The 13,677-nt window shown below is 42.1% G+C and overlaps 1 protein-coding gene across 1 annotated transcript in view; it reads right to left on the reverse strand.

Moving 5' to 3' along the window:
• Nucleotides 1-13,677, reverse strand: part of LOC145410149 (uncharacterized) — a 38,277-nt gene that overhangs the window by 5,453 nt on the left and 19,147 nt on the right. Inside the window, exons 4-6 of the mRNA XM_080280347.1 lie at nt 12,357-12,572; nt 5,434-5,515; nt 1,048-1,222 (exon numbers count right to left, since the gene is read on the reverse strand). Coding sequence (XP_080136473.1) covers nt 1,048-1,222; nt 5,434-5,515; nt 12,357-12,572 — 473 coding nt within the window. The remainder of the gene's footprint in view (nt 1-1,047; nt 1,223-5,433; nt 5,516-12,356; nt 12,573-13,677) is intronic.

Below are 13,677 nucleotides of genomic sequence, written 5' to 3' on the forward strand. Positions count from 1 at the left end.
CATCGTCATCATCATCATCATCATCATTATCATCTTAAATATCACCGTGGTCGTCGTCGTCATCATCATCATCAGCAGCAGCATCACCATCATCATCATCATCATCATCATCTTTATCATCGTAGTTGCCGTCGTCGTCATCATCATCATCATCATCATCATCATCAACATTATCACCATCATCATTATCATCATCATCATCATCACAATCATCATCAACATCAACACCATCCAAGGATCTTAGTATTTTAAATGTCATTGGAGATCCGTTACACCTCTTTCTTTGCTATTTATCTTGCATTTTACGTCTTATCGGTCTCTTACATGTGATCTCTACCGTTTCAGTATCTACATAGTTTACGTTAATGACACACAGGAGGGTAATAAGGGGTAATGTGCAAAATAAACCGCTAAGGAAGAGGTGTCAGGGAATTTCCAGAGTCCATGTAGCCAATTCACATACATAAGATCACTACAATAGCTGGACAGACAGACAGACAGATAGGAAGAAACAAGGAAACAGAGAGAGCGACAAAGAAACAGAGACAGAGACAGTGACAAAGAAACAGACAGACAGAGAGAGCGACAAAGAAACACAGAGAGAGTGACAAAGAAACAGACAGACAGAGAGAGCGACAAAGAAACAGAGACAGAGAGAGTGACAAAGAAACAGACAGACAGAGAGAGCGACAAAGAAACAGACAGACAGAGTGACAAAGAAACAGACAGACAGAGAGAGTGACAAAGAAACAGACAGACAGAGTGACAAAGAAACAGACAGACAGAGAGAGCGACAAAGAAACAGACAGACAGACAGAGTGACAAAGAAACAGACAGACAGAGTGACAAAGAAACAGACAAAGAAAAGAGAGAGAGAGAGAGAGAGAGAGAGAGAGAGAGAGAGAGAGAGAGAGAAACTGCCAAAATCAAACCCTAACCTCGAACTAACCTAACCCAATCTTGAACACACACACACACACACACACACACACACACACACACACACACATATGCAATTCATCACCTCACCTGTCCTCACCACCTCACCTGGGTCATGTCTCCACTAAAACTATTCCTGGCCTCAAAATTCTGTCCCAGCCTCGCCCAGTCGCCATACACAGGACTGAGGAGCTGGAAGCCTTGCTCGTTGTTCAGCTGGCCGTCTAGGTAGGTGGAGATGGTGTGGCGAGGGTGGTCGTACGTGAAGCAGAGGTGGTGCCATCTGAGGAGGTAGGGGTGGAGGTAGTGGTGGTGAAGGTAAGGGTGAGTTTATGGTGGAGTTAGTGGTGTGGATCTCTCTCTCTCTCTCTCTCTCTCTGTCCAGAAGCAATAAAACGAGGAAATAAAATACATAATAAACACTGGCCCTTAACCTAAATACGGACATACCTTCATTCACTCATTCTTCAAATCTTCAAAATTTCGGCTCCATCCCTCACACCAAAGTTTCCCAAATTTTTCCTGGCCATTCCCCACGTTTGTCAGCACACATTAACAAGCCAAAAAGCATCAGACCATCAAATATATCAAATCTCCCACACGCGTTCATTAAAATGGCCATATTGGAAATTTTTGCCTTATTTGTTTATCCCCGCCGCCCTGGAATGTCCAGATCTCATCCTTGAGGAAAATTCCCCCCCCCCCTCAATTTGGGAACCCAAGCCTCAGATAATTCATCCAAACAGTTTTTACCAGCTGAGTCTGGAGACGCGTCTAATATATATATATATATATATATATATATATATATACTGTATATATATATATATATATACTGTAGATAGAATTAACCTTAGGAGAGACTTTCTGAACTGGAGAGTATAGATATCGCTTTATTAAATCCGTTCCAATACGCCAAGCCACTCCCAGGGTTAATAAAAGCGTCTGGTAGCAGCAGGAATAAATAAAAAATGACGCCAGTCGAATGGAATGAGCTAAGTCCCGGCATTACCTCCACCAAATCTCCTGTGATATTTTTATTCCCTCTGTTCATCGATTCTTCTTGGAGCTATGAACAAGCCAACAGGGATAACTCGCCAAGAGTTCTCTGCATTAAGTCACACGAATTACTACCTTGAATAGACAAGCAGCAATGCAGGCCCCGCTAACGACAGACTCTCAAACAATAATGACCAAAGTTTTACCTCCCTGCCACGGCCGAAGGATTATTTGATGCGAAATTACCCTGACGCGAGTCTTGAACATTCTTTCGGCTCATGGCGTTCAATCATCGAGTCATAGCACCTCTTTCTTAGCGTTTTATTTACCCTTTTTTCTCCTTAATATTATCTTCTTTGTCTTTTATATCTCTTTAATATCAGCATAGGATAATAAAGTGCAATAATGTGGAAGTAAATTGGTAAGGAATGCTAGACTCAGTACCTTCTTTACCCTTGCACGGTTGTTGACCTTATACACGGGTTTTATTTGCCCCTGTTTAGAGTACAACTCTCATGTGTGGGGAGGCTCCCCACATACAGCTCTTCTCAACAGGGTGGAATCAAAGGCTTTTCGTCTCTAACTCTCCTCCTCTTACTGGCTCCTTTCAACATCTGTCTCTTCGCCGCTCTGTTGCATCTTCTCTGTTTTCTATCGCTACTTCAATGGTCATTGTTCCTCTGAACTGTCTGCTTGCATCCCTCCACCTCTACGACGGGCGCGTAGCACCCGTCTAGCGACAAACTCTCATCCCTTTTCTGTCCAGCTCTTTAATGCAAGAGTTAATCGTTACTTCCAGTCTTTCATTTATGCAACAGGCCAACCCTGGAACTGTCTCCCTCTGTCTGTATTTCCTGCTACCTATGATCTCCAGTCTTTCAACGCAGTGTGTCCAGGCATCTCAAAATGAATGGATCTTGAATATGGCTCTCTTTGTACTGTTTTTTTTTTTTTTCTTGGAGGGAACGGTTTGCGGGCTTCTGTCCTTTGGTTCCTTCTCCCTTGCATTAAGGTAAAAAAAAAAAAACTTCCTTTACTGACCAAAATGTGGCCCCAAGTTCCAAAGAAAACCGGTGACCATAATTTTTTTTTTTTCTTTAAGAATGTGACATTTCTTAGCCTTTTTTCATAATTTTCTCGTTTATCTTGCAACTTCACTGACAAATATGGCTAAAGTTGATTGGAAAGCTGCTCAGTTTAGTCTCACAGCGGGAGTGTAACTAGTAAGTAAAGAAAACTCTCGCATAATCGCTTGAATTTCAAAGTTGCTACGGACTTACTCTGCAATTCCAAGTACCGCCGTCCTATTCGCAGTTCTAATACTCCAAACCAAGTCAACTACCCCTTCCTTTAACCTGATTAATAACACCTGATTTATAACGACTGCGGTCTTATTAATAAAACTGACAGCGAAAAAGTGTAAATAAACCCCACAATGATAATTTTTGACGCTGGGATGGTGAGAGAACATGTCTGATTACACTTAATAAAAGTGTTCCCTAAATAAAAGAAAAATTGGGGGACGAGCACACCATCACGCGCACTTTCACCCCTTCAATCTGATGACGTATTTTCAGTTTTAGTCTTACTGTCTCTGGTCGATTTTATCCAGCTTTGAAGAGTGAAGTAAATGAAGGCTACATCTCACCCCTCCACCTGGATAAGTCTCTCCTTACCGGAATAAAATAGTGTGGAGACTACAAGAACAACCTTTATAATGCTTCACTGGATTCAAGGAGTTAATAATACGGCCGTTTCTTCCGATAAATAAACTCCAATAAAAGAAAGAAGAAAATATAGGAAAGTGAAGTATATACTTTTGCGTCCCGATTCAGTAAATTCTGAACTTCCTGGCATCGCCTCACAAACAGAATATTCCCCACACATTCCTTTCGAGTTCTTATTAGTAAAAGATGTGACCCACATACACCTGAGGAACGGCTTTACTTGGTCCTAACCTGATGGAAATGTAACGGTTGTCATGCGTTTTTCCATTTCTCCTGTCTTTTTTTTTTTTTTTTTACAAAGAAAAAAAGAACTAATGGCTGGAAGCCCGGAATTATTTTTTCTTTCTAGGAAACGCAGAATAAAAACAACCATATTTAAGATCCGTTAATTTTGAGATACATCAACACCTTGCGTCTAAAAGACTGAAGGTCATGGGCAGAGGAAAAACCAGAGTTGACCTGTTGTATGCGAGTACACGAAGAACTGAGATTATCGGTTAATTCAGGCATTAGGGAACTGGACCGAAAACGAGTGAGAGTATGTTGCCAGACGGGTGTTAGGCCCCCTCCATAATTGAGGAGGGATACAAGCAGAATTCAGAAGAGCGGTGACCGATGAAATGGCAATAGTACAGAGACAAAGATACAACAGTGTAGCAAAGAAGGGGAGAGGCTAAAGGGAGTCAAGCTTCATCCATCCATTTCAATCCCTTTGTTGATTCTTTAGCTTCTTTCTCTTTCATATAAATGTAATATACAGTTAGGTCGAAGGCACGGCATGCTGCATTTGAAGTATTGGCCTCACACCACTCTAACCTATATCAACCTTTTTAAATCTCATCTGCATATCAGGAGCGGAGCGTTTATATTATGGATGAGTTGGACACAGTACCGACTTGACTGGTCACCTAAATACCCATAGTACCACATAAGTACCCACGATGCTACATAAATACTCACAGTACCACTTATATTCGTACCCATACACCCACCTACACACCCACATACACACCACGCACCCATGTACACAACCATACATTATGTGCACACACATCTACGCACCTACACATTCACCCACACATGTACACACAGCAAAAAAACTATCGTTACAGGGGGGTCCGATGTATTTCATACTGAACAACTTGGCTGTCTCGCTAGGGTTGGTAAGCCTGACAGTGGGTGAGTTGCCAAATAGGACGAGGTAGAAATATGCATGGGAGAAGCAATGAATATAGCTTATAATAAATTTGCAAAAAACACACGCACGGATACCAATGGAGGAGGCTGTTATCAAAAACCTTCATTCGTGTGTCATTTTATATCGCGCAGAAGGTGTAACGATAGTTTTTTTGTTGTGTGTACACACTCACCTACCCATTTACACATCCATTTACACACACACACACACCTATCCATTTTCACATCCACTTACACACACCCCTACCCACGGACACACCCACTTACACACACACACACACACACACACACACACACACACACGCACGCACGCACGCACGCACACACACACACACACACACACACACACACACACACACACACACACACACACACAACTACCCATGTACACACCCACCTACACATCCACCTACCCAAGTACACACGCACTTACACACACAACTACCCTCGTGCACACCCACATACACACCCACCTACCCACGTTCACACCACCTTATACACCCACCTACCCGTGTACACACCCACCTACACACATTCGAACCCAGCTACCCACGTACACAGCCGGACCCACCTGAAGGCCCAGAGTTCCTTCTTCAGCAGCTGGTAGTTCCACGCATTGTTCATCACGAATCGCACCCGCTCCACCAGCACCTCTGCACGGGTGGGAGATAGAAAGATAGATAGATAGATAGACAGACAGACAGATAGGGGGATAGACAGGTAGGGAAGTAGACAGACAGATAGACAGACAGACAGACATACAAATAGACTGATAGATAGGTAGGGAAACAGACAGATACGGAGATAGACAGACAGTGACAGACAGAATCACACAGATAAAGGTAAACAAACCAGACAATTGATCGACAGAAAGGTTTACAACGGGGAAGCAGAAAGACAGAGACAGGTAGCTAAGCAGACTGAGAGAGAGAGAGAGAGAGAGAGAGAGAGAGAGACAGACAGACAGACAGACAGACAGACAGAAACAGGGAGAGAGAGACGGGGTGGTGTTATTATGATCCATTACGTGACATCCTCCATTGTCTTCTATGCATACTGTCACTTAGCTATATTGATTTAGGCTAAGGGAGGGTTTGTACCTTATAGACGTGTGTGTGTGTGTGTGTGTGTGTGTGTGTGTGTGTGTGTGTGTGTGTCTGTGTCTGTGTGTGTGCAGTCTCGATTTGATTTAGACCAAGATTTGTGAGAGGGTTAAGGGTAAATATTAAGGGCTCGAATTTCAAAGCAATTAGTGAAGGTCAGGGTCACAGGGTAAAGTCATAGATTAGACCCTTAAACCAACTGACGCGGGTATTAAGCTCTGATTACTTTTTTTTTTTTTTTTTTAGCATACGAAACAGTGAGAATATACAAATTTTTATCTGACCTTGATTACCATTCTCTCTCTCTCTCTCTCTCTCTCTCTTTCTCTTTCTTACCGCAGTCACTGAATTTAAGTCTGTTTAGTGAAGGCAAAAACACAGCAGTGGTATGGCATGATGAAAAATGAATGATTCTCGAGGTATGGCATGATGAAAAATGAATCATAATCGAGGTATAGCATGATAGAAAATAAATTATTCTCTTGGTCATATGAAGGTTTGTATGGATCCGTGGGACAGTTCCGTTGAAAGGCCGTACCTGCAGCTGCCTGACCTCTCAAAATCGACTACGCACCAAAAACTTATCCTTGAAACAATTTAAATTCCAGTCTCAGTTTTCTCCAGTCATGAATACCTTACGGAGAGAGACGCAAAAATCTTCCCAAAGCCTGACGAATACATAACGGAAAAATAGAACCATCTGAAACACGCATTTGTGGAGATAGGGTTTTCATTGTGTTTCGTCAGGTGTAAATTATCTTCAGACGGTGTGAAGTGAGTTTTAAAGGTGGGGAGGGTGAGGTTTTATGTCAGGTTTCCACGTATAGGTATTGTCGTGGTGAGCGGCAATAGTGATGGCTGGTTGTATAGTTCAGTATCGTGTTCCATTTGACGAGAAAAGCAAATAAAAGAACATCGGTGACATCATGTACTCCTCTATATAAACATTTGGCCATCTTTAAACACACACACACACACACACACACACAAAACCCCTTCAGTCCTTTGAACTGTATTCTTTAACGCTCTTACTATACCTTCAGACGATTTTATTAAGGATATGAGAGACTTCTGGGGGTGGAGAATCTCAGTATATTCTTCATTAATCCTTTCACCATTAGTTGTAACGTTACCAAATTCGACTTAATTCGTCTGAAAATAAGATTGAAACATGAAAATACGTCACCAGATTTAAAGGGTAAAGGATAATTTAGGCACTGAGCTGTATATATGACACTTAACCTCTCCATCTTAAGAACGTTTTTCTAAGTTCATTATTACTACCTACTACCTCCAGACGATCAGATTTAACTTATGAGAGGGAGGGAGGGAGGGAGGGAGAGAGAATCAGAACATAATGAAATAAACGCCAGCGGATCCAAGAGTGAACGCATATTTTTTTACATTTGAGTTCCCTGAATCTGATGTATTTGTTGGTTTATGTGGCTGCCTCGAGACAATTTTATTAATTCTGGAGAAACTGTGTCGTGACGGGATTGGGAACAGCCTCCATTAACTGCCGGACACCCTGATTTTTCTCTTTAAGTGGAATATAGTAAACTGTTGGCAGCAAGAATATACTACGAAATGTCATTAGAGTGAAAAGACAAAGTACTAATGAGGTAATTTTTATAGAAGGAATATCCATCTGGTGTTGGGAGAAGTAGGCTCTTTGATCAGTACCTATCAACTGCACAAGTGTCATTAAGGAAGATAATCAATTTCTGCTAAGTGTCAAGTTTCCCCTAGAATAAGTAGGTGATATACATTCAAGGTCCCCAACTGCACTGCTGGGTCGACAGGGACAAAAGGAGAAACGAGCTTCGTCCAACAGCCTGGCCGGTGCGAGAATCGAAATTGGATTCCCCGAAGTCCAAGCTGAGTGCCAGGTGACGTTGTTTATATTTATTAGTTTCGATTTTTACGACAGATGGCGGGAGATGGCGTCACGGGGTGCCACAGATTCGTCTTGTCACACTCCTAGGCTCCTCTTCAAAGGAAAAATCATTGTTAAGTCGCTCAGAATCGAAGGAAATCGAGATATACGAGTGTTGTGTAACGTGTGAGTGCCAAAGGAGGCCAACCACACAAAGATCCAGCCGACAACAGTTGGAGGGAAAATGTCGTCACGGATTGACATTCACCTGTGGTACCAGTTCGTCTTGCCACGCTCCTGTACGTATTTTTCCGTGATAACCATTGCCAGGTCACCCAGAAAGGACAGATATGGAGAAATATTGGGAAATTGGGAATATTCCAAGACCAACTGACCAATAAGTTTGCTACAGAAAGGTGACGTATCATCCCTAAACGAAGTAAATCAAGATATATGGCCTTCTGGGGATATCTGCAGGTTAGCGGAACAGTATTGAAAGAAATATTGAATCTTAATAATGCAGAGCTGAAAGTGATCGAGTAATGATGACATGTTTGAATATTTTAAAATCCTAATGGGTAAAGTTCCGGAAGGTGCTATACGATAAATACTCGTATCTAGAAATGGATGTCATACTGAAAATTGCTTTAGAGATTTCGTAACACTTTGTTGGCATTTTATTTTGCACATTACACCTCATCTACCTCTTGTATATTAGTGATGGAATCATGTCGATAAAAACATTAGGAAAATGCTAAGATGTTTATCTATCTATCTATAGCCCGACGCCCTAATCCCGCAAAGGGTGGCCGCAGACAAAACGCCTCCAAGTCGCTCTGTCACCCACCATTTGACTACCCTCCCCCCAACTCACCCCCCCTCCCTCATATACCTCTCAACTCCATCCCTCCACCTCATCCTCGGTCTACCTCTCCCTCTCCCTCCCTCCACCTCACCTACATACACCCTCTTAGTCAGTCTTTCATTCTCCATTCTCTTCACATGTTCAAACCACTTCAGTGTATTTCTCCTAATCTTCTCAACCACATCCACATCCACCCCACAGCGATCCTTCACTTCATCATTCGTCAACCTGTCCCTCCACGTCACTCCACATGCTCCTCTCAAGTAACTAATTTCCACTGCTCTCACTCATGACTTGTTCCCCTCTTGCAAGGTCCATGCCTCGCTTCCATACGTCAGGGTAGGGATCACAATACTATCATGCAGTGACTTCTTAACTTCCATACTCACCTCCCTATTTCTCATCACCAATTTCAGTGTACCAACAACCTTCCTTCCCTGCTGTACCCTTTCACGCACTTAATCCCCCAAAGTTCCATCCTTACTCATCACACTACCCAAGTACTTGAATGCACTCACATTCTCCATATCCTCACCATCCAACCTCACTGCACACTCTGTGACTTCATTCCTCTCAAACACCATAACTTTACTTTTGTTTACATTAACTTTCAGATTCCTCCTCCTGCACACTGTCCCAAATTCATTCACCAAACCTTGCAACTCCCATTCATCTTCACTCAACAGTACTGTATCATCAGCAAACAGCAACACCAGATGCTTCCAAATCTCACCCTCATTCATTAGAGCCACCCCCACATCCACTGCCCTACCCTGCACCTCCTTTACAACTCCATCCATGTATATATTAAACAGCCATGGAGACATCACACAACCCTGTTTCAGTCCCACATTGAGATCAAAGAACTCACTCAGCTCACCATCCACTCGCACCGTAACCCTAGCTCCCTCGTACATACTCTTCACAGCACTCAACAATTTTCCCTCCACTCCATATATTCTTAATACCTTCCACATACCTTGCCTATCTATTCTGTCATAAGCTTTCTCCAAGTCCATGAAGGCAGCATACACTTTCCTTCCCTTCTCTAGATACTTCTCCACTAAACATCTTAGAACAAATATCTGATCTACACACCCTTTTCCCTTCCTAAATCTCCCTTGCTCTTCTCCAACTAGCTTCTCTGTCATATGCCTAACCCTATCAATGAGTACTCTACCATATATTTTACCAGTCACACTAAGTAGGCAAATACCCCTATGGTTACCACATACTTTTCTCTCTCCTTTTCCTTTGTATAAAGGAACAATTATACCTGATTTCCAGTCCTCTGGAACCCTTCCCTCTTCCCAAGCCAATCTACACAACTTCCATATCCACTCCACAACAATCTCACCCCCATACCTAAGCATTTCACCACACACTCCATCAATTCCTGGGGCCTTTCCCAACTTAATATTCTTCATCGCTTCCACTACTTCCGCCCTACTGATCTCTTCCTCCCTCCTCTCATCTCTTCTTCTCTCAGCCATTCCCCAACCACTTATACTCGCACTGCTCTCACTCTCCACATTCAACAAATCCTCAAAGTGCTCCTTCCATCTCCTCAGTTTCTTTCTCTTCTCCACCAACAATCTATTATTCCTATCTTTCACTCCCCTACTATTTCCCCTTTCACACTGCCTTACTTTCTTTACTTCCTTCCAAAACAATTTCTTACTCTCCCTCCATTTCACATTCAGATTCCTCCCAAACTCCTCATCCACTTTCTTTTTACTCTCCTTCACCAGTCTCTTAACCTCCTTTCTCCTGCTCACATATACCTCTCTCTTCTCTCTCTCATCTTCTCCCCTACCTCTACTCGCTAACCATTCATTATATGCCTTCTTCTTTTGTTCCACAACTCGTTTCACCTCATCATTCCACCATGCTGTCCCTTGCACACCCTTGCATCTCCTCCTCACTCCACAAACCGCCTCACACGCTGCGCCTGTCTCTTCCGTGAATATCTTACATACGTCTTCCACCCCTTCCATCTGCTCTAGCTCATACTTCCCAGTCTTTCTTCCACTATGCTCTTATACTCTGTCATTTTCTCACTATCTTGCAATTTCTCCACTCTTCTCACAGGAGTTGCTTCCTCCTGTCTTCCCCTTCGTCTCCTCAACCACTTTCTTTGCAACTCTACCTTGGCCATCACTAAGTGATGGTCCGAGACTCCATTCCCCCACCCTCTCCACACTCTTGCATCCAACACTTGTCTTCTCATTGGCTCATCCACACACACGTAGTCTATCATTGCCTTTCGTTCAACAAGTTCACTATCCATCCTCCTCATTACTCTCCATGTATACCGGTGGATGATCTTATGCCGAAAGTAGGTGTTGGCTATTGCCAACCCCTTACAAGCACAGATGTCCACCAAAGCACTTCCATTCCCATCTACGTCAGCTGGCACACCCCACTGACCAACCACTCCATCCACTCGTACATTCCCAACTTTGCCATTCATGTCTCCAATCAACAGCACTCTCTCGCTCCTCTCAAACTTGTCCATACACGCTTCTAAACTCGCCCAAAAGTCATCTTTCACTCTTGCCACTCGATCCTCTGTTGGGGCATACACACATACAATCGCCATCCTCACCCATACAATCCTTGCACCCACTGTTCCACACTCTCTTATATTCTCCTTCCACTTCTTGCTTATCATCAGACATACTCCCTCTCTTGCCCTCTCATTTTCTAAGATGTGATATGTAAAATAAATCGCAAAAGACAAGGTGTTATGAACCACCTTTATCGTCTAGAATACAGCCATGACAGTGATATCATAGAATCCAATATACCGAGAAGGAACAGCGGGCATAACAGATGATGATTGGAGGAAGAACAAGAACAAGAACAAGAACAAAAATAAGAGGAGGAGGAAGAGGAGAAGTTTCAAAGATGTTAGTGGAGGAAAAAATGATAGGTGGAGGGACCAACGTGTGAGAGAATATGAGAGTTGGAGTAAATAAGAGAGACAAAGGGAAGAGGGGGGATGGGGGAGATAACAGGATCAGGATAGCTGTCGAGACAAATATCTAAAGAATAATAGTATTAAGAATGAATAGACATATCACTGGTAAGCTAAGAAAAAAAAAAAAAAATAGAAGGTTTTGCTTGCCAGGAGGGGCCAAGATTGCAAAGGTTTGAATGATGTGTGGATGACTGATTGACTGTGGTGCATATCGCTAGGCATGCTGGTGATGATGAAGAGACGTTGACTGTTACAAAAAAAATATATATGAATAGCTGTTTACTGTAAAAAAAAAAAAAAAAAAGTTACCCCCGAACATAATGTCAGTAAAAAGAAAAACAAAAAAATCAAAGCGCAATGTCAGTAAAAAAAAAAAAAAAGTTATCTCCGAGCGCAATGTCAGTTCAAAGCTGAATAAAGTCGTTATAAGTTTTCTAGAATAAAGGAAATAAGAGACATCATCCTAAAAAAAAAAAAAAATCAGTATGAAGATGAATAAAATCGCCTAACAGTAGCAGTAACAAAAACAAGCAAATTCAGAAATACAAGATAGATACAGGAACATATGGAGCATTGCTAGAGTGGAGAACCTTGCCTGTAAAAATCCTTAAAGTGTGACTGACTAACCTGGCCGCTGCGAAGGATATCCCAGCATAAAAAAGCTTACCTCCGAGCAGCATATTCTCAAGCTTAAGCTGAGTGTCGTGGAGCTGAAAGAAGACAGCTCGTGTATGGAGGAAGAATATTTGGAATCGCACACAAAGGGAGAGAGAAAGCATCTGTTTGTTGCGGTCGATGGGTCCGGCGTATACGGCCACGGAGTCTGGTATGGCCACACCGTCCTCCTGAAACCTTAACACCAGTACACCATCTACACCCAGACCTGTGGGCAAGGTGAAAAGGGTGATTATTTGTTGGTTCCTATACGTGGATGTATGTATGGATGTATGGATGTAGGCAGGTGGGGTGGGTAGGTATGTACGTAGATAGGTACATGGATCCATGTTCATGTATGAAAGTATATATAGTATAGTATAGTATGTATGTATGTGTGTATGTAGATAGGAAGATGGATAGGTATGTAGGTAGATAGGTATACGTACGTATGGTCATGTATGTGTGTGTATAGTATAGTGTGTATATGTATGTATGTATGTATGTATAGTATAGTATAGTATAGTATAGTGTGTATGTGTATATATGTATGTATGTATGTATGATATATGTATGTATGTATGTAAACTAAATATCTTATCAAAACCTGCTCCAACTTGCATCAAAATTCTCACATACTTTCTACCCGGGTTTGGAAAGTGGTGATTTGATTTTGGTGACGATCGAGTAATATCAAGGTCAGGGGCCAACATAAAAAAAATAAAAGAGAAAAAATAGGAAAAAAAAAAAACAGTTCGGACGTACGATAGCCAGCATCACTACACTACTTTTACTCTAACTTGGCCCAGATTTTCGTCCTTTTGCTGCTTATTTCCGGTAGCTCACTGGCAGAGAAAGACAATACTACGGCTTTACGTCCGTTTCATAGCACTTCTTCGTGACTAGCAGTGATAAACAATAATTACATACGTCTTACACAATAACAGACCATATTTAAGCCTTACGCAACATCAAACAACTGTATATATATATCAGCCGTGGCTCAGTGGGTTAAAGCGCTCCGCTCTGACCGAAGGGTTCGAGGATCGAATCCACCCAAAAGTCATTGGTAGACATCAGGAAGGGCATCCGGTCATAAAATCCTACACGCTCCAATCCAAAAGTCCTCTACCCAGAGGCAACGCCTTAGCCCTTCGGGGATACCTGGTGTAACACCAAATTATTTTATATATATATATATATATATATATATATATATATATATATATATATATATATATATATATATATATATATCTTGCACAATAGCAAACAGTTGTTATATATTACTCGACAACAAACAATTGTTATATCTTACACAGGTGCAAACAGTG

The sequence above is a fragment of the Coenobita brevimanus genome, chromosome 84, assembly GCF_032717465.1.
Source record: "Coenobita brevimanus isolate Jiangsu-jjx chromosome 84, ASM3271746v2, whole genome shotgun sequence".
Classification (NCBI taxonomy): domain Eukaryota; kingdom Metazoa; phylum Arthropoda; class Malacostraca; order Decapoda; family Coenobitidae; genus Coenobita; species Coenobita brevimanus.